This window comes from Trichechus manatus, unplaced genomic scaffold (genome assembly GCF_000243295.1).
Source record: "Trichechus manatus latirostris isolate Lorelei unplaced genomic scaffold, TriManLat1.0 scaffold00005, whole genome shotgun sequence".
Lineage (NCBI taxonomy): Eukaryota > Metazoa > Chordata > Mammalia > Sirenia > Trichechidae > Trichechus > Trichechus manatus.
In genome coordinates, this window is record NW_004443941.1 from 19624434 (window position 1) to 19641132 (window position 16699).

Consider the following 16699-nt stretch of genomic DNA (forward strand, 5'->3'; position numbering starts at 1 on the left):
AAGAATGTAATCAATGTCACTGAATTGTACATGTAGAAACTTTGGAATAGTGTAACTTTGGCTATGTATATTTTCACCAAAAAAAAACGGTCCTCCAAGGTCATGAAGGGAGAGTGTTCACATGTGGTGGGGTTGTTCACCAATGTCATAAAATAATATCTGTACTGACTGTTTAAAGAGAAACGATTTGTTCTGTAAACCTTCATCTAAAGTACAATAAAAAAAATTTTTTTTTTAAATCTGGGTATCCATTTCTTTTTAAAAAAACCAGTTGTGTGTGGTCAACTTGGCCACAGTAATGGGTTGTGTTAGAGTGGCAAGTGTGGAGCAGTAGGATGGTACCAGCTTGTTGAAGACCTTGAAATTCATGCACAAGAGGTTAGAGTGATCAGGTAGACAATAAGGAGACAGCACCAGAGTCTGTGTGCGGCCATGTTTTTAGGAAGCTCAATGTCACATGCACACCAGATTATTCACCCAGAGAAAGGAGGTAGGTGATGCTGTCTCCCGATGATTTTGTCAACAGTGAGAGACACACTTCCAGAACCAAAAGCTAGAAAGGGGGTGGTCAACACCACTACCAGATCCAGTCAGGCACCGGGAGGTGGTGGGGTGCAGTGTTCACAATGTGCCAGGGCTAGGGCTCCTTGGAACGTGTGTAGGCAAGTCCAGGATAAATCAAAGGCAACAGAGAGTGAACCCTTGAAGTAAACTCCTTCTGAAAGCTGCAACAAAGTGAGAAAGTAAATGCATGGTTTGCCAGGGAAGTGGGGATATAATTTTTTTCCCCTCAAATTGAAAGGGGTTAATTTCCAGGTAAACAAGAAAGTAAGTTGTGGGCCCATACATACATCGTATCTTCTCCAATCCAGTAGCATTGCAAAATCGGCCCTTCCTCCCTCCTGAGCAGCAGAGTTGGTCCCTGCTGATCCAGCTTCCCTTCCTACTCCCTCCATTCATGGATCTGCTCCTTTATTGATTCAGCAGATATTGACTGACCCCTCACTATTTGCCAGGCAAAGGCAATAACTCATAAAGCCATTTTTACTGCAGCTATTGGAACTTAAATAGCTTAGCCTCCCAAGGAAATTGTGGCTTTACAGGAAGAACTTGGTGAGGGTATTGCTGAACCTAGCTTGGCTACCAGGGATATTTTCCAGCAAGGAGAAATCTCCTGGAGACTTTCAAATCACCTAATCTCACATCCATAAACTCTGAAGGTCAATGAATGAGGAGACTGAGCTGTGGCCCTTAATAGCTGAGTGACCTCAAATTAAATCTTTTACCCTCTCTGGGCCTCAGTTTCCTCATCCATAAATTGAGGCCTCAAGACCAGATTGGAGCTTTCCAGCCTATTTTGACTGGAGAACCCCCTTCACCACACATATTCTTGCCAAGACCCTGGATTATTTTAATTATTTTGTGTGTGATGTGTAATAAAGAAGCAAATTGTAAATAAAATAAGCCCTATTTTAGATCAGTCTATAATTTTAAAACAACCTTGAGTAATACCCATAATATATAAAGGACTAGTCTCAACTATTTTTCATTTACCAAATAATGCAAAATGTTTTTGATCTACTCTAAATTAATTATGTAAGAAAAAAGCATGCTTTGTTAACAAATAGCTTTTAAAATATATATCTATTTGGTATTGGGGCGAAATGTGTAGGAAGATATATGAAAGTATAAAACTCATTATAGCATCAAAAATAGACAAAAACTGCTTTCCTAAATGAATGTTTGGAATTTATGCTTTTGCACTTTTTTACAAAGCTGGTTTTTTTTATTACGTTCATGTTTTTGTGTCTAAATGATAGGATGAAACAGAAGGGTTCAGATTGCTATATGCAAGCACCGTTCTGCAAATAACATGAAGTAGGTATGGCTGGTCTTTATTCCTAATAATGAAGGGCCAAATTGGATATACTGGTCACCGTATTTTCTCTTTATGACTTTGGTTTCTCGCATACAGGAGACATCGTGATGAGCTATGTAAACATTTTGATCAGTTGAATCAATTTATGGGTCTGGTGAATGAAGATCATCTTGATTCATATTTGTAGAACTCTCATCTTATGGTCCGCATTTTACTTTATTTCAGCAAGCTGTTTTTATATTTCGTATCTTTAGTGAGCATTCCATTGTGGGTGTATTTTAAGCACTATATAGCTAAAAAAAAATGTAACTGTCAAGCCACGGCCTGTATGATGAACCACCTGGGAAGCTGAGTCATAGGCAGGCTTCCTGGTGTCGGGACGGCTGCATGGGCTGGCTCAACACTTCAGAGACTCCCAAAGTGATTCCGTTTTAATGGGGGAAGGGATGTCTGAAGGATTATTTTAATTATTCTTTTTCTAACTAGAAATTTAAAAGATGCCACCGCTACCTTTAGCAGTGTGAACCATCTCGAAGGCCATTCAGAACCTCGTAGGGTTTGGCAGCGTGTAAGGTCCCTTCTGGAAACCCTGCTGGTGTCGTGGTTAAGTGCTGCAGCTGCTAACCAAAAGATCGGCAGTTGGAATCCACCAGGTGCTCCTTGGGAACTCTGTGGGGCAGTTCTACTCCGTCCTGTAGCGTCACTGTGAGTTGGAATCAGCAACAGGGTTGGCCTTTTTTTGTTGTTGTTTTAAGGTCCCTTCTTGGCCTAACAGTCCATGTTCCTCGCCAGCACCCTTTATTTAAAATAAAATGACCCTTTATATTCCCTTAGAGAAGAAAGATGTGTGGGTCCCCAGGCCGCAGCTCTAGGGAAGTGTGATGTAGCTTTGAATGAATTACACACAAGAGGGAAGCATGATAATAATTTGGGAGTCACAGATGCCTTCATTCTGGATTAAAGCTGAAGTGAAGAAACAGTGACAGCCTAGCAGAAGAGTACAAATTTAAAAGACCAGTAACATCCAGTGTTGGTGAGAAGGTGGGAAGTGGACAAGGTACAGCTTCATTTTGTGTTTTAGACAGTTTAACAGTATCTATCCGTCGTACATACATATCGCATTTGACCCAGCAGTTCCACTTCTAGGATTCTCCTATAGAAGCATCCATCCATGTGAACAAATACACCATACTTCCTCAAGTCTAAGATGCTCTAATTATAAAATGTACATTATTTTATGTACTATTAAGGAAGAAAAAATTCTGCCATTTTAACTTTGACGCAGGGCCTTCATACCACTTAGAATTTTTATTTTATACTTGTTGAAAGAGCTCTCTTAACCGACCTGAACATACATATATTTTTTATCATTAGTATCACTCTTGAGATCTACTTCTTTCTGCTCAGCTCTCCAGCCTCTTGAACTCTTCCACTTACAAACCAGCAAGCTCTTCAAGGAGAAAAGCAGCTCAGGGGGTCAAGCTCACCTCAATGCGTTTCTCTTCTCCTTGAAATCTTGGCCTCTCAACTCCTGGACTGTTTTGGTAGCTCTTTGTTGCCTTCAAATAGATTTTATATATATATGTATATATATTTACAGAATTTCTGGCTACTCTTAGTGGGAGGATTAGGTTGATAAAAGCTGGTACATCAATAACTTGTATGACCATATCACAGGGGCATTTTTGAGAGTGAAAGGGGCACTATTAATAATACCAGATCAAAAGACATGAATTGTGACTGTCCCAGACAATCTGGGAGAGACAGCCTTCCCCTAGAACCAGCACCCTGCACTGGGACTTCTAGCCTCCTAAAATGTGAGAAAATAAATTTCTGTTCGTTAAAGCTACCCATTTGTGATAATTTCTGTTATAGCAGCACTAGATAACTAAGACAAATACCCTACATAAGCAGAGAATGCATATTCTTTTCATAAATACCTGAAACAACCATAAAAATTGACCATACACTAAGCTGCAAAGAAAATCTTGCACATTTCTCTACCCAAAAAGGAATACACAGGCCATCTTCACTCATCACAATGCAATAAAATTAGAAATGAAAAACAAAATGATAACTGAAAAAAGAAAAAACTTCATACATCTAGAATTTTTTAAACAGCCTTCTAAATAATGCCAGAACATCCGGATAAAATGGAGACTGTCAGTCTTCTGAACATTAGATTCCAAGGGTGCCCAGCACCCAAGTTAGGTGGCTTGCCAGTTCAGTAGATACGGGGTTTTGTCTACGCAGCACAAACCAGAGGGCGTATTTGACAGTGATGGTAGTTTAAACTGTGCAGAAAGTTAATCTGGATAATTCCGATCCCCCAATTCCACTTGTAGCCTCACTTATTTACATTATTTTACTACCTTGATTAAAATACAGGATAACCATCATTCTTTCCTTTGTACTGTGTAACAGAACACCTGTTCGGCTGAAATCAATTTTTTTTTCCTTTTTAGTGTGAATTCATTCATGCCTTCATCCACCCACTCATCCATCCATCCATTTAACAAGCATCCAGACCAACATAAAGTGTCATAGAGTCTTGATATTTCCTGTGTCATTGCTTACAGCTCCTCTGATTGCTCCTGGATGAGAAAGATGAAGAACGTGGCTCGAGTTATTCTGGTGCCAAACAATATTCTAGAAAGAAATGCTCCAACTAAAATGTTCTAAATAAATAAGGAAAAAGAAAAAGGGAGAGAAGAGGAAACAGACAGGGGGGGTCCCAGAGGAGGTGGGGGGAATCCTGTTTCGCATCTGAGTTTTACCTTCCACCAGGGGAGTCTATGTTTGAGGGTGCTCCCCAAACCAGCCCACCCCAGGCAGCACAGAAGCGGCAAGGTGGGCTGAGAGAGCAGGAGTTGGGGGAATTTCAAATGTCTTAAACCCCGTAGAGTCTGGACTCTGGTGTCGGAAGCCTGAGCTATTTTCCTTCTCCCCCCTCCCCCACGTACCATCTCCCCACTCCATCCTCCTCACACACAGACGTAATTATCCTAAGAATCTGGAGTCCTGAAGAAAGGGGAGAAAGGCTGACTACGCTTCCCCTTCCTCCGCCCCCCCCCACCCCTTTCCTCCACCGCACACCCACACATCGACACACCCAGGTCTCTCCCTCCCCTAGGAGCACTGTTAGGGCTACCCACTCGGGGCCGTCGTCGTTTTCACAGGTTCGTCTCCCCACCCCCAACCCCGAGAGTCCTGAGGGCGAGCATCCGAGCGGCCCGTTTCTTCATCTGTAAAACAGGGTGGCGACTCCTCCCTCCTAGGACTGTTTTGTGACTTGTGTGTTCTTAGAGACGTGAGGGGATCACCTCGGTGCCCGACCCCGCGTCGGTGCACACTACCCAGGCTAGCGGCGAAGACGGCGCCTCCAGCCGGGAGCCACGGTGCCTGGGCTGCGCCCTGGACTCCCGCGGTCCGGCTCCCCGGACTCCCGCGGCCGGACTCCCGCAGCCCGGCGCCCCGGACTCCCGCAGCCCGGCGCCGACAGCCTCTCCTCGCGTCCCTTACCGAACCGTTTCCCTTCCCGAGCCAAAGACAGAGCGGAGCGCGAGGCACTCAATAAATCTGGACTCCGGCCTGACCTCCCTTCTCGGGACCGGAAAACCAAATCCAAGCCAGCCGTCGTTGAGTCGATCCCGACTCACAGCGACACTACAGGACAGACTAGAACTGCCCCATAGGGTTTCCGACGAGCGCCTGGTGGATTCGAACTGCAGACCTTCTAGTTAGCAGCCGAACTTTTTAACCACTGAGCCACTAGGGCACTGACTGGGACCGTGGCGACCGCTTTACATTCTCTTTCCGCTCCGTGCGCGCAACAATCCTATGAGATGGTTGTGCGGTCGTTCTCATTTTTCAGACGAGAAAACTGAGGCTTAAGTCCAGTGCCAACACACATGTACTCAGGCGCTCCCCACGACGGTATTTTGCGGGGGCCTCTCTGGAGCCCAGACGGAAAATCTGGCGATAAGCGACCAGGAAGGGTCTCGATCCTCTGTTCGCGCCAGCTATCGGGCTCCTAACTCGCGCGCGGCTGTGGGGGAGCCCTCAGGATGTAAGGTGGGGGCGCCCTCAGGATGTGAGGCGGGGTCTGGAAGGGGTCTGCCCGGGAGCTGAATCCCTGCCAGCGGGGAAGGGCAGTGCCTCTGCGTGAAGCCAGACCCCTACCGCGCTCCAGACCCTGCCCGCCGGCTCCCCACCCGCACCAAGTCCCCGGTGTTCAGCAAGGACAGGCCTCAGGGCAGTGCGGAGGGTAGGGGTGCTCCAGGCCAAAGCGGAGACCCTAACCCTCAGCATCGCGGTGTCTAGCGGGGGCGCTCCGCCCTTTGACCCTGGAGATGCTGATTAACCAGGCGGCCAGTAGGCGGCTGGGTGGCTCCGCTCTCCTCAGTCCGTCCGGGAGGACACTGCTCTGAGAAGACCGTGGCTCCCTGGAGGCCATGGAGCGTCCGGTGAGAGTGAAGACTTGGGTGGAAGAGAACCGGGCGTCCTTCTTGCCCCCAGTTTGCAACAAGCTCCTGTGAGTCCCAGGCACACCCCACCCCTACTTCCACCCTTCTGCTCTCCCTCCTTCTCCTCTAGCTGCACCCTTACCCCTCACCCAGAAGCCTGCAGGAAGAGGGCTGTCATTCTCATGGTGCCTTCCTAGGGTGAGGACAAGCCGTTCCGGGTTCCACCACCCTCCATCTGTTCCTCTTTCTGGTGAGAACTGTGACCGGTCTTCTGCGGATGACAGACATGGTCCCACCTCCTCCCCTCAGGGCTGAGAAACAGCTGTCCAACCCTAAGTGACTCCCCAGTGCTTTGGGAAAACTGCAAAGTTTCGGGAGGGTGGTTTTCCAAACCACACCAAATTCGTTGCCCACTAGTTGATACCGATTCATAGCGACCCTATAGGACAGAGTAGAACTGCCCCCACAAGGTTTCCAAGGCTGTAATCTTTACCGAAAGCAGCCCTGGTGGTGCAATGGTTAAAGGGCTCAGCCGCTAACCGAAAGCTTGGTGGAACCCATCAGCCGCTCCAACGGAAAAAGATGCGGCAGTCTGCTTCCGTAAAGATTTACAGCCTTGGAACCCTTGTGCGGCAGTTCTACCCTGTCCTACAGAGTTGCTGTAAGTCGGAATCGACTCAACGGCAGTGGTTTTGGGTGTTAATCTTCACAGAAGCAGACTGCCACATCGTTCTCCCGTGGAGCGGCTGGTGGGTTCCAACCGCTGACCTTTCACTTAGCAGCCGAGTGCTTAACCACTGCGCCACCAGGGCTCCTGAGGGTGGTTTTAAATGCCCCCAAGTTGCAATAGAACCCAGGTCTGCAGGCAAAGGGTGAAGTCAGAGGACCAGCTCCTTCGGCACACGCACTGACACCAGGCCTTTCCTAGGCCACCTCTGCCTGCAGCTCCTGACAGGGCTGACCTCAGTCCACCTTTCTCAGGCAGACCCCTCCGGCCCTCCTTTGTGTCCCTTCTCCTCCCTCCCCTTCCCACAGCTCCGTAGGGGGGCCTTGTGAGCTCTTAGCTCTGCCTGCCGGACAGCTCCAACCTCCAACAATACAGTTAACAATGTCTACCACATCCACAGGCCAGACTGTGCCAACTTCTTTACATCACCTCATTTAATTCTCACAGTAGCCCCACAATGTGGGGTTTTAATAAGTAACCTGCCCAATGTCACAGAGCTAGGATGGGGCGAGATCACGGAACAGTTTGACTCCAAAGTCCACACTCTTGATCACTATGCAGTGTCACCATGGCTAATAGTCAACCTCTCCTCAACAGCCTCGTCTCTTCTATCAGTGCTATCGCCCCCAACTCAAAGTGTTACGGCTGTCTTTGTCTCTTTCCTCCACTCCCACCCCCCTCCACAGTCTCTCATTCTCAGTCCTCCGATTTCTCCCCTTGGGTGTATCTCACATTGATCTGCTCTCCTCCAGCACAATGGACACTGCCCTGGCTCCTCCCGCATCACTTCCGCCTGGGCAGTACTGGCCGCCCTTACCTTCAGGGCCCCTCCAGCCCTGCCCCAGTATCAGTAATCACAAAACACAGGCCCATCTCTTTACTTGGTCAACAAATGTCCACTGAGCACCTACTATGGGCCAGCCACTGTTGTGGACACTGGGGATACAGCAGGGGACAAAACTGACAAAAACTCCTTCCTCAGGGAGCTGATGTTTTAGTGGGAGGAGGCAGCTAATCAATATAAACAAACAAGGCAGGCGGCCATGAGGGGCCGTGACATAGCAGGAGCGTGGACATGGCGGGGCCACAAAAGTCAGAATAGAGACTGTGGCTTTGCTCCCAGCAAAATGAGAAGCTGCTGGAGGATTTTGAGCAGAGGACAGACTTGACCTGACTGGTGGTGGGTTGAGATAGTTCTTGAGTGGGCTTATTCAAGAACTTTCTGTATGTACCTAAATTATAGCTCAGTAAAGTTCATTTAAAAAGAAAGAAGGAAGGAGGAAGGGAGAGAGGGAGGAAAGAAAGAGAAAGGAAGGAAAGAAAACAGAAACTTGTAAGGCCCCGTGGTACCTCAAGTCAAAACCAAACTCAAGGCTGGGATGACTTGGTCCCACCTCCTGATCCACCCTTCCCCCTCACCACTCCCCACATCACCAGGACCCCAGCACCTTCAATATTGGAGCATCTGTGCCCAGCTTTCCCCTCCACTCCCTTCCCCAAGTGCTTCCCAGCTTCTCTCCACTCCTTGAAGCCCCACACAGCTTTAAGCACAGCTCAGGACCATGCCGTATCAGCCTCTTCCTGTCCAGTGACCTCCAATTTTTCACACATTGGGCATGACTCTGGGTGTATGTGTTTCTTGTTTATTGAGCCCTGTCTTCCAAAAGGAAAGGAAAAGCAAAGAACTTTCTGGTCCAGTGACCCTCTCTGAGCCCCTTTCCACATCTGTAAACTGAGAGAGTTGCACTAGGTTTATTTATTTTATCAAACACTTACATGGTGCTTACTCCGTGCCCAGGCACTGTTCTGAGCACTTACACATATGAATTCATGCAGCCCGTATAAACTCCATGAAGAACTCTCTCTCCATTTGACAGATAAGGAAACCGAGGCACAGCAAGGTTAAGTAATGGACCCAAGGTCAGTGGCAGAGCCGAATTTGATCCCAGGAGGATGGTTCCAGAGCTGTGTTTTTTACCCACCGTACCACAGTTCTGTGAGTCCATGGAGCCAGGCCTGGTGGGTTTTTGGAGCGTGGAGGTTCTCATAATCAGACAGCTCTGGAAGATGAGAAAGGCCACTTTATCCTACACCCCCCCAGCCCTGGGAAGTGGGGCCCCCAATTTTCTCTCCTGTAATTGGAGATCTTGAGCACATTCCAGCAGCAGCGTATCTATGGTATGGCAGTTAGTTCTAAATTGCTGAATGTTCTCTCACAGCTGGTGATGGAAACAGCAGCAGCCAGGGCACGCACCATATCTGCCATACCCTAGATATGCCTCTGCCCAAGGATCCTGGTTGATAAAGAGGTAGATCCCCACCAAGTGTTCCCCCTACTGGGTCAGAGGTCAGAGGCTATGCCAACGATATGGGAACTCAGATGCACACAGACGGACATACATACAAAGACACACACACACAAATACACTGAGATTCACACAGGCAGACACACAGAGACATGCACACATAGATACACACAGAGCAACCCCGACACACACACAGTCACAGACTAATGGACAGACCTTAGATACACACAGGCACACACTGGGGATGGGAGTGGAGGAGAGACAAGGGTGTTGGGAGACTTACAGAGACAGTGACGCACACTCAGCCCTGCTACCTTCCCCCAGGTGTCCCCAGGCTCCCTCCCTGCCCCCCCTACAGGCCCCTGCCCCCCTCCTGTCCTCACTCCCAGGAGCTGCTTCAGGACCTCGCCTCCCTCGTCCATTGCAGGCACCAGGAGCAGCTCAAAATCATGTTTGTCGGGGGCCCCAACACCAGGAAGGACTACCACATCGAAGAGGGTGAGGAGGTAGGTCTATGAACTGCCCCTCCCCTGACCCAGCCCAAGGGGGGACTGCCTCTCTGGAGGTGGGGTGCTTCCCAGGCCAGTGCACCAGGGCCAGAGCTCGAGGATGGAGAAGGGTGGACAGAAGGCTGACGTGGGGGACGGGTGAAGGGGCCCAGCTGAAACCACAGGGGGAAACTGCTACCGGGAAGTAGGTGGGAGGGGGCACAGTGATACCTTCCAGTGCCCCATCCTCAAAGAAGTCTGAGCCAGCAAGCTGCGCTGGGGGCCCCCTGGAAGTAGCCCAGCCTCTGTAGGTGTGAGAGGCGCTGGCTGTCGGACGACCCCCCGGGCCATGGGTTGTCCATGCTCCAGGTGGGACGCCCTGGCCTCTGTCCTCATCATCCGCTGAATGTAGAAGGTTGGCCTTCAAAGTGAGAGCCATTCGCTCACTTTGGAGTGTCCCCGCAGGCCCCAGGCTCGCCAGGCATTTCCTCTTCCACAGGCAGGGGGCAAAGTTCAGGGAGGCAGTGAGAGGGTGGGCTGGGTTGAGGGAGGAGGAGCAGGTGGCTGAGGGAGGGGACCAGTGAGTGGGGTGGGGATGGGAGAGGGGACTGGGGTGGGGTTGGGTGGCCCCCTCCTTGTCAAGAGGGCTTTACCACCCAAGACACTTCAAGTTAGGAGCTTCATGGCTAGGGGAGGCAGGTAGGAAGCAGAATTTGCCCTGAATACCCCTTTGTACCTTGACCTTTGAACTATGTTTCTCTATTACCTACACAAAAGCAAATAAGCAAAAGTAGAATGATAAGAAAAAGATGGGCCCCCTTAAGGACGGACACAGAGGGGTCCCAAGCTATCAGAATCTCTGGGGAAAAGGATCATTGTAGGAGGCCCCTCTTATCCTGGGGACGCCCCTGATTCTGGGGTTCGAGGTCCAGAGTCTGGCTTGGTCAGCAGCCTCCAACCTCACTGCTGGCCTCTAGCCCCAGCCCAGGGCTGGAGGGAGCACTGGGAATTCAACACATGTTCACTGTGCACCTACTGTGTGCACTGGGAGCCCCCAGACAGTGCGGGTGGAGGGGGTGAGGGGTTGGGGCCAGTGGGGAGCAGGGTCAGCAGAGCAGAGTCGTCGGCCAGCCCCTCACTTCTCACATGGTTGCTCCTGGGGCTGCTGCCTCAAGGGACCCTGCACCTCTCCCAGGTCACCCCCTTCCACAAACCCACCTCACAGGAGACCACTGTCTTCTGTGGAACAAATCAGCAGGAAAATCCAAAACTACCGAGAGAAGAAAGGACTAGGCTGGGAGAGGCCACAGCAGGGGAGACAAAGTGCGGAGACGCTGATAGTCTCTGTCAGCCTCAGGCCAGAGGCTTCCACTCTCTCAGACCAGGTCTCAGAGACCACCTCTCCTGGTCTTCCCTTCCTGTCCTTTCTCCTTCCCCACCCCCACCCCACGCTCCTTCACTCCCCACCTCCCGCCGTCCACATACCCCATCTCGTGGTCTCTCCAAGCTGCTCTGGGGGATGGCTGTCCACTTCGGGGCACAGGCCAAGCTCTGCCCTGACTCAGCTGGATGGCTGAGGGATAAGAGGGCCCAGGCCTGACAGGTGTCCTCACTCTAGAGGGACATTCAGGTGACCAGGCAGCATTGGCCCACCCTGCGGGGGGTGAGGAAGGAAAGGACAGCACCCCCCACAGGCCCTGTCTTGCCTGCCTGTCCTCACCCAGCCAGGGCCTGGGCTCCTCCTGAAAAGTGAATTACTCAGACCTGGGTTCAGATCACACCTCTGGCTTTTACTGATTGAGCCCAGTTTCCCTCCTTGCTGACCTCTGGCCTCTACAGCAGCCCTTCGGGTGCCCCTGGCCCCTTCCCAGGCCCCTAACTCCTCAGCACCACCCGCCACTTACCCCACTTACCCCACTCCTTCCCTTGGGCCGAGAGTCAGACCTGGGTTGGAGTCTCTGCCTCTTACTAGTTGTGTGATCTTGGGCAAGTCACGTCCTGTCACCTCTTTGAGCTTGTTTCCTTATGGCACATGGGGACAATGGCTGGCCTGGCGGAAAGGGTTCAGTTGTGTGTGGAGTGTGTGTGCAGAGCCTGTGCACTGTGCTTAATACACTAGTTCTCTGCACTGCACCCCCCACCCCGGCCGCTCCCGCCTCTAAGGCCTTTGCAGGCCAGCGAATCCAGACTCAGTTCCATATCTGTCTGAGCCAGTACAGTTAATCTTCCAGCCAGCCCCAGGCCCCCAAACATCATTTACTTCCAAACAGAGCATAATTCCTCTTGGATTGCCCACGGCTGTTCAGGACTGTGTGCTGTTCGCTGATGTGCTTCTCTGCTCCAGGCCGGGCCTGTCCCTAGTCACAGGGAGGCCCTGGCAGGGAAAATTCTGCTTCCTTCTGTTTGTGTTTGACGGCTGCTGATACCTTGTAGCCTGCCCGAAAAGGGCTTGAATCTGGCTCCGTTGTCACTCCAGATTCCCCTATTCATTTTGCCTGATACTTGCGGGGCCTGAAGGCTGCAGCCCCCTGCCCAGGACTCTGAGGGGCCCTCCTTTCCTTCCCCACCCTGGAAGCCCACCTACACACACACACATAAATGGGCAGCTTCCAGGTGGGGTCGGGGACATATACTGAATTGCTCTGTAAGGGAGCCTGGTAGGTTTTTTTTCTTACTTGTTTTAAATAACGTTTATGGGTTACTTTTAATAATAGAAGTAAATATTGTTCAGTGTAGAAAACATGGTAAATATAGAAAAGAAAAAAACATACTGTACCTCATCCATACTCTCACCACTGGGGGGAGGGCGGCCATTGTTAACACTTCGCCTAGTTTATACCTATATCGCGACATAGCGGGAATCCAGCTGGGCATAGTTTTGAAACTTTAACATCGTAACTTCAGCTTTTCCTATTATATTAACAGTTATTCAAAAACATGGTTTTTAATGGCTGCGTAATGTTCCATGTTTTGAATCTACCATAAAATATTTACACTTCCCCAATTATTATATTAGCAATTTTTTTACTGTCACTAATATTAACAGCTAGAGTTTATTGAGTGCTTACTATGTGCTAGGCACCACGCAGCCCTCCAGCAAGTTTCTGAAGTAGATACTGTGGTGTTATGGTGGAGGAAGCTGAGGCACAGAGAGGCTAAGTGAATTGACCAAGGTCGCACAGCTACCTGGTAGAGATTAGGGCCAGGTCTGCTGACACTGGAATCTATGCTTTTCACCACCATGTACTGCAGCAGACAGCCTTGTATGTTCACCACTAGGTAGATCTCTGCTTATCTGAGGCCACATTTCAGAACAGAATTTCTAGGTCAACGGTGCAGGATTTTCCTGGTTTTAGCAGTGAAAGTTTCCTGTCTTAGGAAACGATCCAGTCTTGTATGTGGTCACCTACAAGGTTGTGAACCGTGAAGGCTCTTCCTGCCTGTCTTAGGCTGGGTTTTCTAGAGGAGCAAAACCAGTGAAGCATATATATACGTGTGTGTGTGTGTGTGTGTGTGTGTGTGTGCGCGTGTGTGTGTGTGTGTAAAAAGAGATTTATTCCAAGGAAATGGCTCATGCAGTTGTGAAGGCTGGCAAGTCCCAAATCCGTGAGTCAGACATCAGGCTGAGGCATCTTCTGACTCACGTGGTTGCAGGGACTGGTGAATTCCAAAATCTGCAGGTGAGATGGCAGGCAGACTGCTGGCTCATGTCCCAAGAACCAGAGGTCAGAGGATGACAAGTCAGATGCAGGATCCAGACAGGGTGAGTTTTGCCAGAACATCTGTATGTATTGGATACAGGCCACACCCCCAAGGAAACTCCCCTTTCAATTGATTCGCTGCTCACATCAGATCACAAAATAGAGGATGATTACATAGTAGCTGCCAAACCACTCAACATCATGGCCTAGCCAAGCTGACACATAACCTTAACCACCATACTGCCCGTTGCCAACGGCATTGTGTGGAATTGCACCTGTTTCCTTGATTTCTCTTAGTAGATGCTATGACAAGAACATCTATCTCCTCTCTTTACATAATAATGATAATTAATAACTATAATGCCCCTTCAACTGTTTGGCTGGGGCCTTTCACACCCATGCAATGTGTAACATGGAGAAGAAATCTGTCTGCCACCTCCTCCCAACTCCATGGGGTGATCTCAGTCAACACCACTAATGAGGGACTTAGGATGTAACAGGGAAACTGCAGGAAGTGTCCTTCTGGAGATAGCCAGAGGGAAGTGCTCCCATCCCCACCGCTCCCAACCCTCCCCAGGCCTCCAGCATCATTGAGTCAACCATGTACACCCAGCCGAGCTCCTAAAGGATTTGGAGAGCTTGGCCCCAGCCCACGCCAGAGCATCATCCTGGCTGGGAACAAGCACAGACTCTGGAGTCACGCATGGACTCAGGTCCCATCTGTGGCTTCAGTACTAAATAGCTGTGTGGCCTTGGGCAAGTTGCTCTACTCTCTGAGCCTCAGTTTCCTTTTTTTCTTTTCTGCAGAATGGGGCTAATACTACTTTGGAGGTTGTTGTAAAGATTACTGAAAATGTATTCAAAAGTGCTTGGCACAGCCCCTGGCACGTAATAGGTCTAGCACCCAGTAGGACCTCAGTAAATGAGTAGTTACCCAACACCAACTATTGCACTGAGTGTTCTGATCATCACTTACGTTTTGGAATCATGATCCCTGTATGTCCCCAGCACTCCTGGCTGTGGCATGCATGGGGAGACGGGGCCCCAAGGCAGGAGCGCCAGAGCTGCTTGTAAACCCCGAGGCCTTCACGAAGTTTCTCATGCTTCCTGGTCAAAGGTCAGGGCCTGGGTGGTGGTCAAGAACCAGGCAGAGGGAGTCAGGAGGGTCTGAGCCTCCCTGCTGTCTCACAGGTGTTTTACCAGCTGGAAGGTGACATGGTTCTCAAAGTCCTGGAGCAAGGGAAACACCGAGACGTGGTCATTCGGCAGGGAGAGGTGAGGCTGGGGGTGAGCGGCAGCCAGGATCCCACCTTGTCCGCTCGTCCCACCCTGGCTGAGGTCCTGTCCTGCCTTTTCCTGTTCTTCTGACCTGCCCATGCCCCGGTCCTCCAGCATCCCCTCCTCTAGGCTGCCCTGTCCTCAGCACAGCTGGAGAGGTGGGCCCCTGGGGACAAGCAGTGGTCTCCCGGCCATCCTGTGGGTCCACCGGGGATGCCCAGCGTGCCGTGGGGTGCTGAGGTCTCTGGGAGGAGGGATCACAGCCTTGCTGGGCACCTTGTCCCCTCCACTGCAGATATTTCTTCTGCCTGCGGGCGTCCCCCACTCACCACAGAGGTTTGCCAACACCATGGGGCTGGTGATTGAGCGGAGGCGGCTGCAAACTGAGCTAGATGGGCTCAGGTAAATGGACCCTGTCTGGGGAGCTGGCGTGGAGAGAGAGTGGGAAGGCAGCAGGGGAGGGGATAGAGCTCAAGACTGTGGCAAAAAGGGTCCTAGACGGACTCCAAGAAGCACTTCCTGGCCACTGAGAGGGTTGGACAGCTGCACAGCTGAAGATATGGAGCTGCCTGATGGAGGGGTGGGGTGAGGTAGTCGGGTACATCCAATGGTGGGGTGCGGGGAGGGATGTTCTCTGTGACTACCTGGGAGCCAGCTCAGCCTGATGACCTTCCGGCTGTGATAAGAGCTGTGCTTTCCACACTGAGGTCGGCTTGGAGGGATAAGATGCAGAAAGCGGGGAGGCGGGTACCAGAGTCAGACCCACCTATTCCAGCACAGCCTGAAATATTCCTGCTTCTCCCAGCCTCGCCCCAGAGTTAGAGAGGCGCCCAGGCCATCCCCCTACCTGTCTCTTTCCCCAGCTCACTGCACAAGAGCTGACATTTTTATAACCAAACCAGTTGCTGTCAGTTTCGACTCATGGCGACCTCATGTGTGTCGCAGTAGAACTGTGCTCCACAGGGTTTTCAGTGGCTGATTTTTTTGGAAGTACATTGCCAGGCCTTTCTTCCAAGGTGCCTCTGGGAGGACTTGAACCTCCAACTTTTGCTAGAAAGTGGCAGAGCCAGAATTATAGGGAAATATGAAATTAAGACAGAACATCAGCTCCAGGACCACACCCATAGCTAGAGACACTTTTGTCTCTGTGGCTGAGGCTTCCATGTGGTCCTGATCAGTTACCTAATTATTATTTTCAGAAAGGAGGAAGCAGCCTATAGCTCCAGGGAACTAAGATTTCTGAAAACGAAATTGTTTTTAGCCATTTTTTTTAACTTAGAAATTTAAATTTCCCAACAAGTTACTTCATCAGGATACTTTGGTCCACTTCTTAGGTTCCAATAGGCATTTTTAATGCTTCTTTTTTTAAATTGCTGAAATCATACACATTCACTCTAGAAATCTGGAAAAAAGTATTTATATATATATATATATACACATCAAAAAGCCAAATGAAAAAATATATATATAACATAGGGAAGCAAAATGAACACAATTAAAATTACTTGTCACTAAAAGGTTTAATTTTATGGTATGTGAATTATATCTCAATAAAACCCAAATAAGCAATAATAAAAAAGGCAAAACAAAAAATTATTGGTTGACCCACCAACTAAACCTAACAAAGCACTTAAACCTTCATCTTGTCTTTTTTCTGTGCATATCTATATTTACAGCATTGCGGTCTTATTGCGTGCATGGGTTTGAACTGTGCTCTTTTGTGGTAAAATATGTATACCCAACTCTTTTGGGTATATGCCTAGGAGTAGAATGGCTGGGTCATATGGTAATTCTATGCTTCACTTTTTGAGGAGTCGCCATGCTGGTTTCCCCAATAGCTGCCCCAGTTTACAT

General features: G+C 49.7%; 1 protein-coding gene across 1 annotated transcript in view; it reads left to right on the forward strand.

The window, feature by feature from the left end:
* The first annotated feature begins 6252 nt into the window (after positions 1-6252).
* The window catches only part of HAAO (3-hydroxyanthranilate 3,4-dioxygenase), a 20714-nt gene continuing 10267 nt past the window's right edge, over positions 6253-16699 (forward strand). The window contains exons 1-4 of the mRNA XM_004369517.2: positions 6253-6413; positions 9806-9884; positions 14759-14842; positions 15141-15247. Of these exons, the coding sequence (XP_004369574.1) occupies positions 6334-6413; positions 9806-9884; positions 14759-14842; positions 15141-15247 (350 nt within the window). The 5' untranslated portion in view covers positions 6253-6333. The remainder of the gene's footprint in view (positions 6414-9805; positions 9885-14758; positions 14843-15140; positions 15248-16699) is intronic.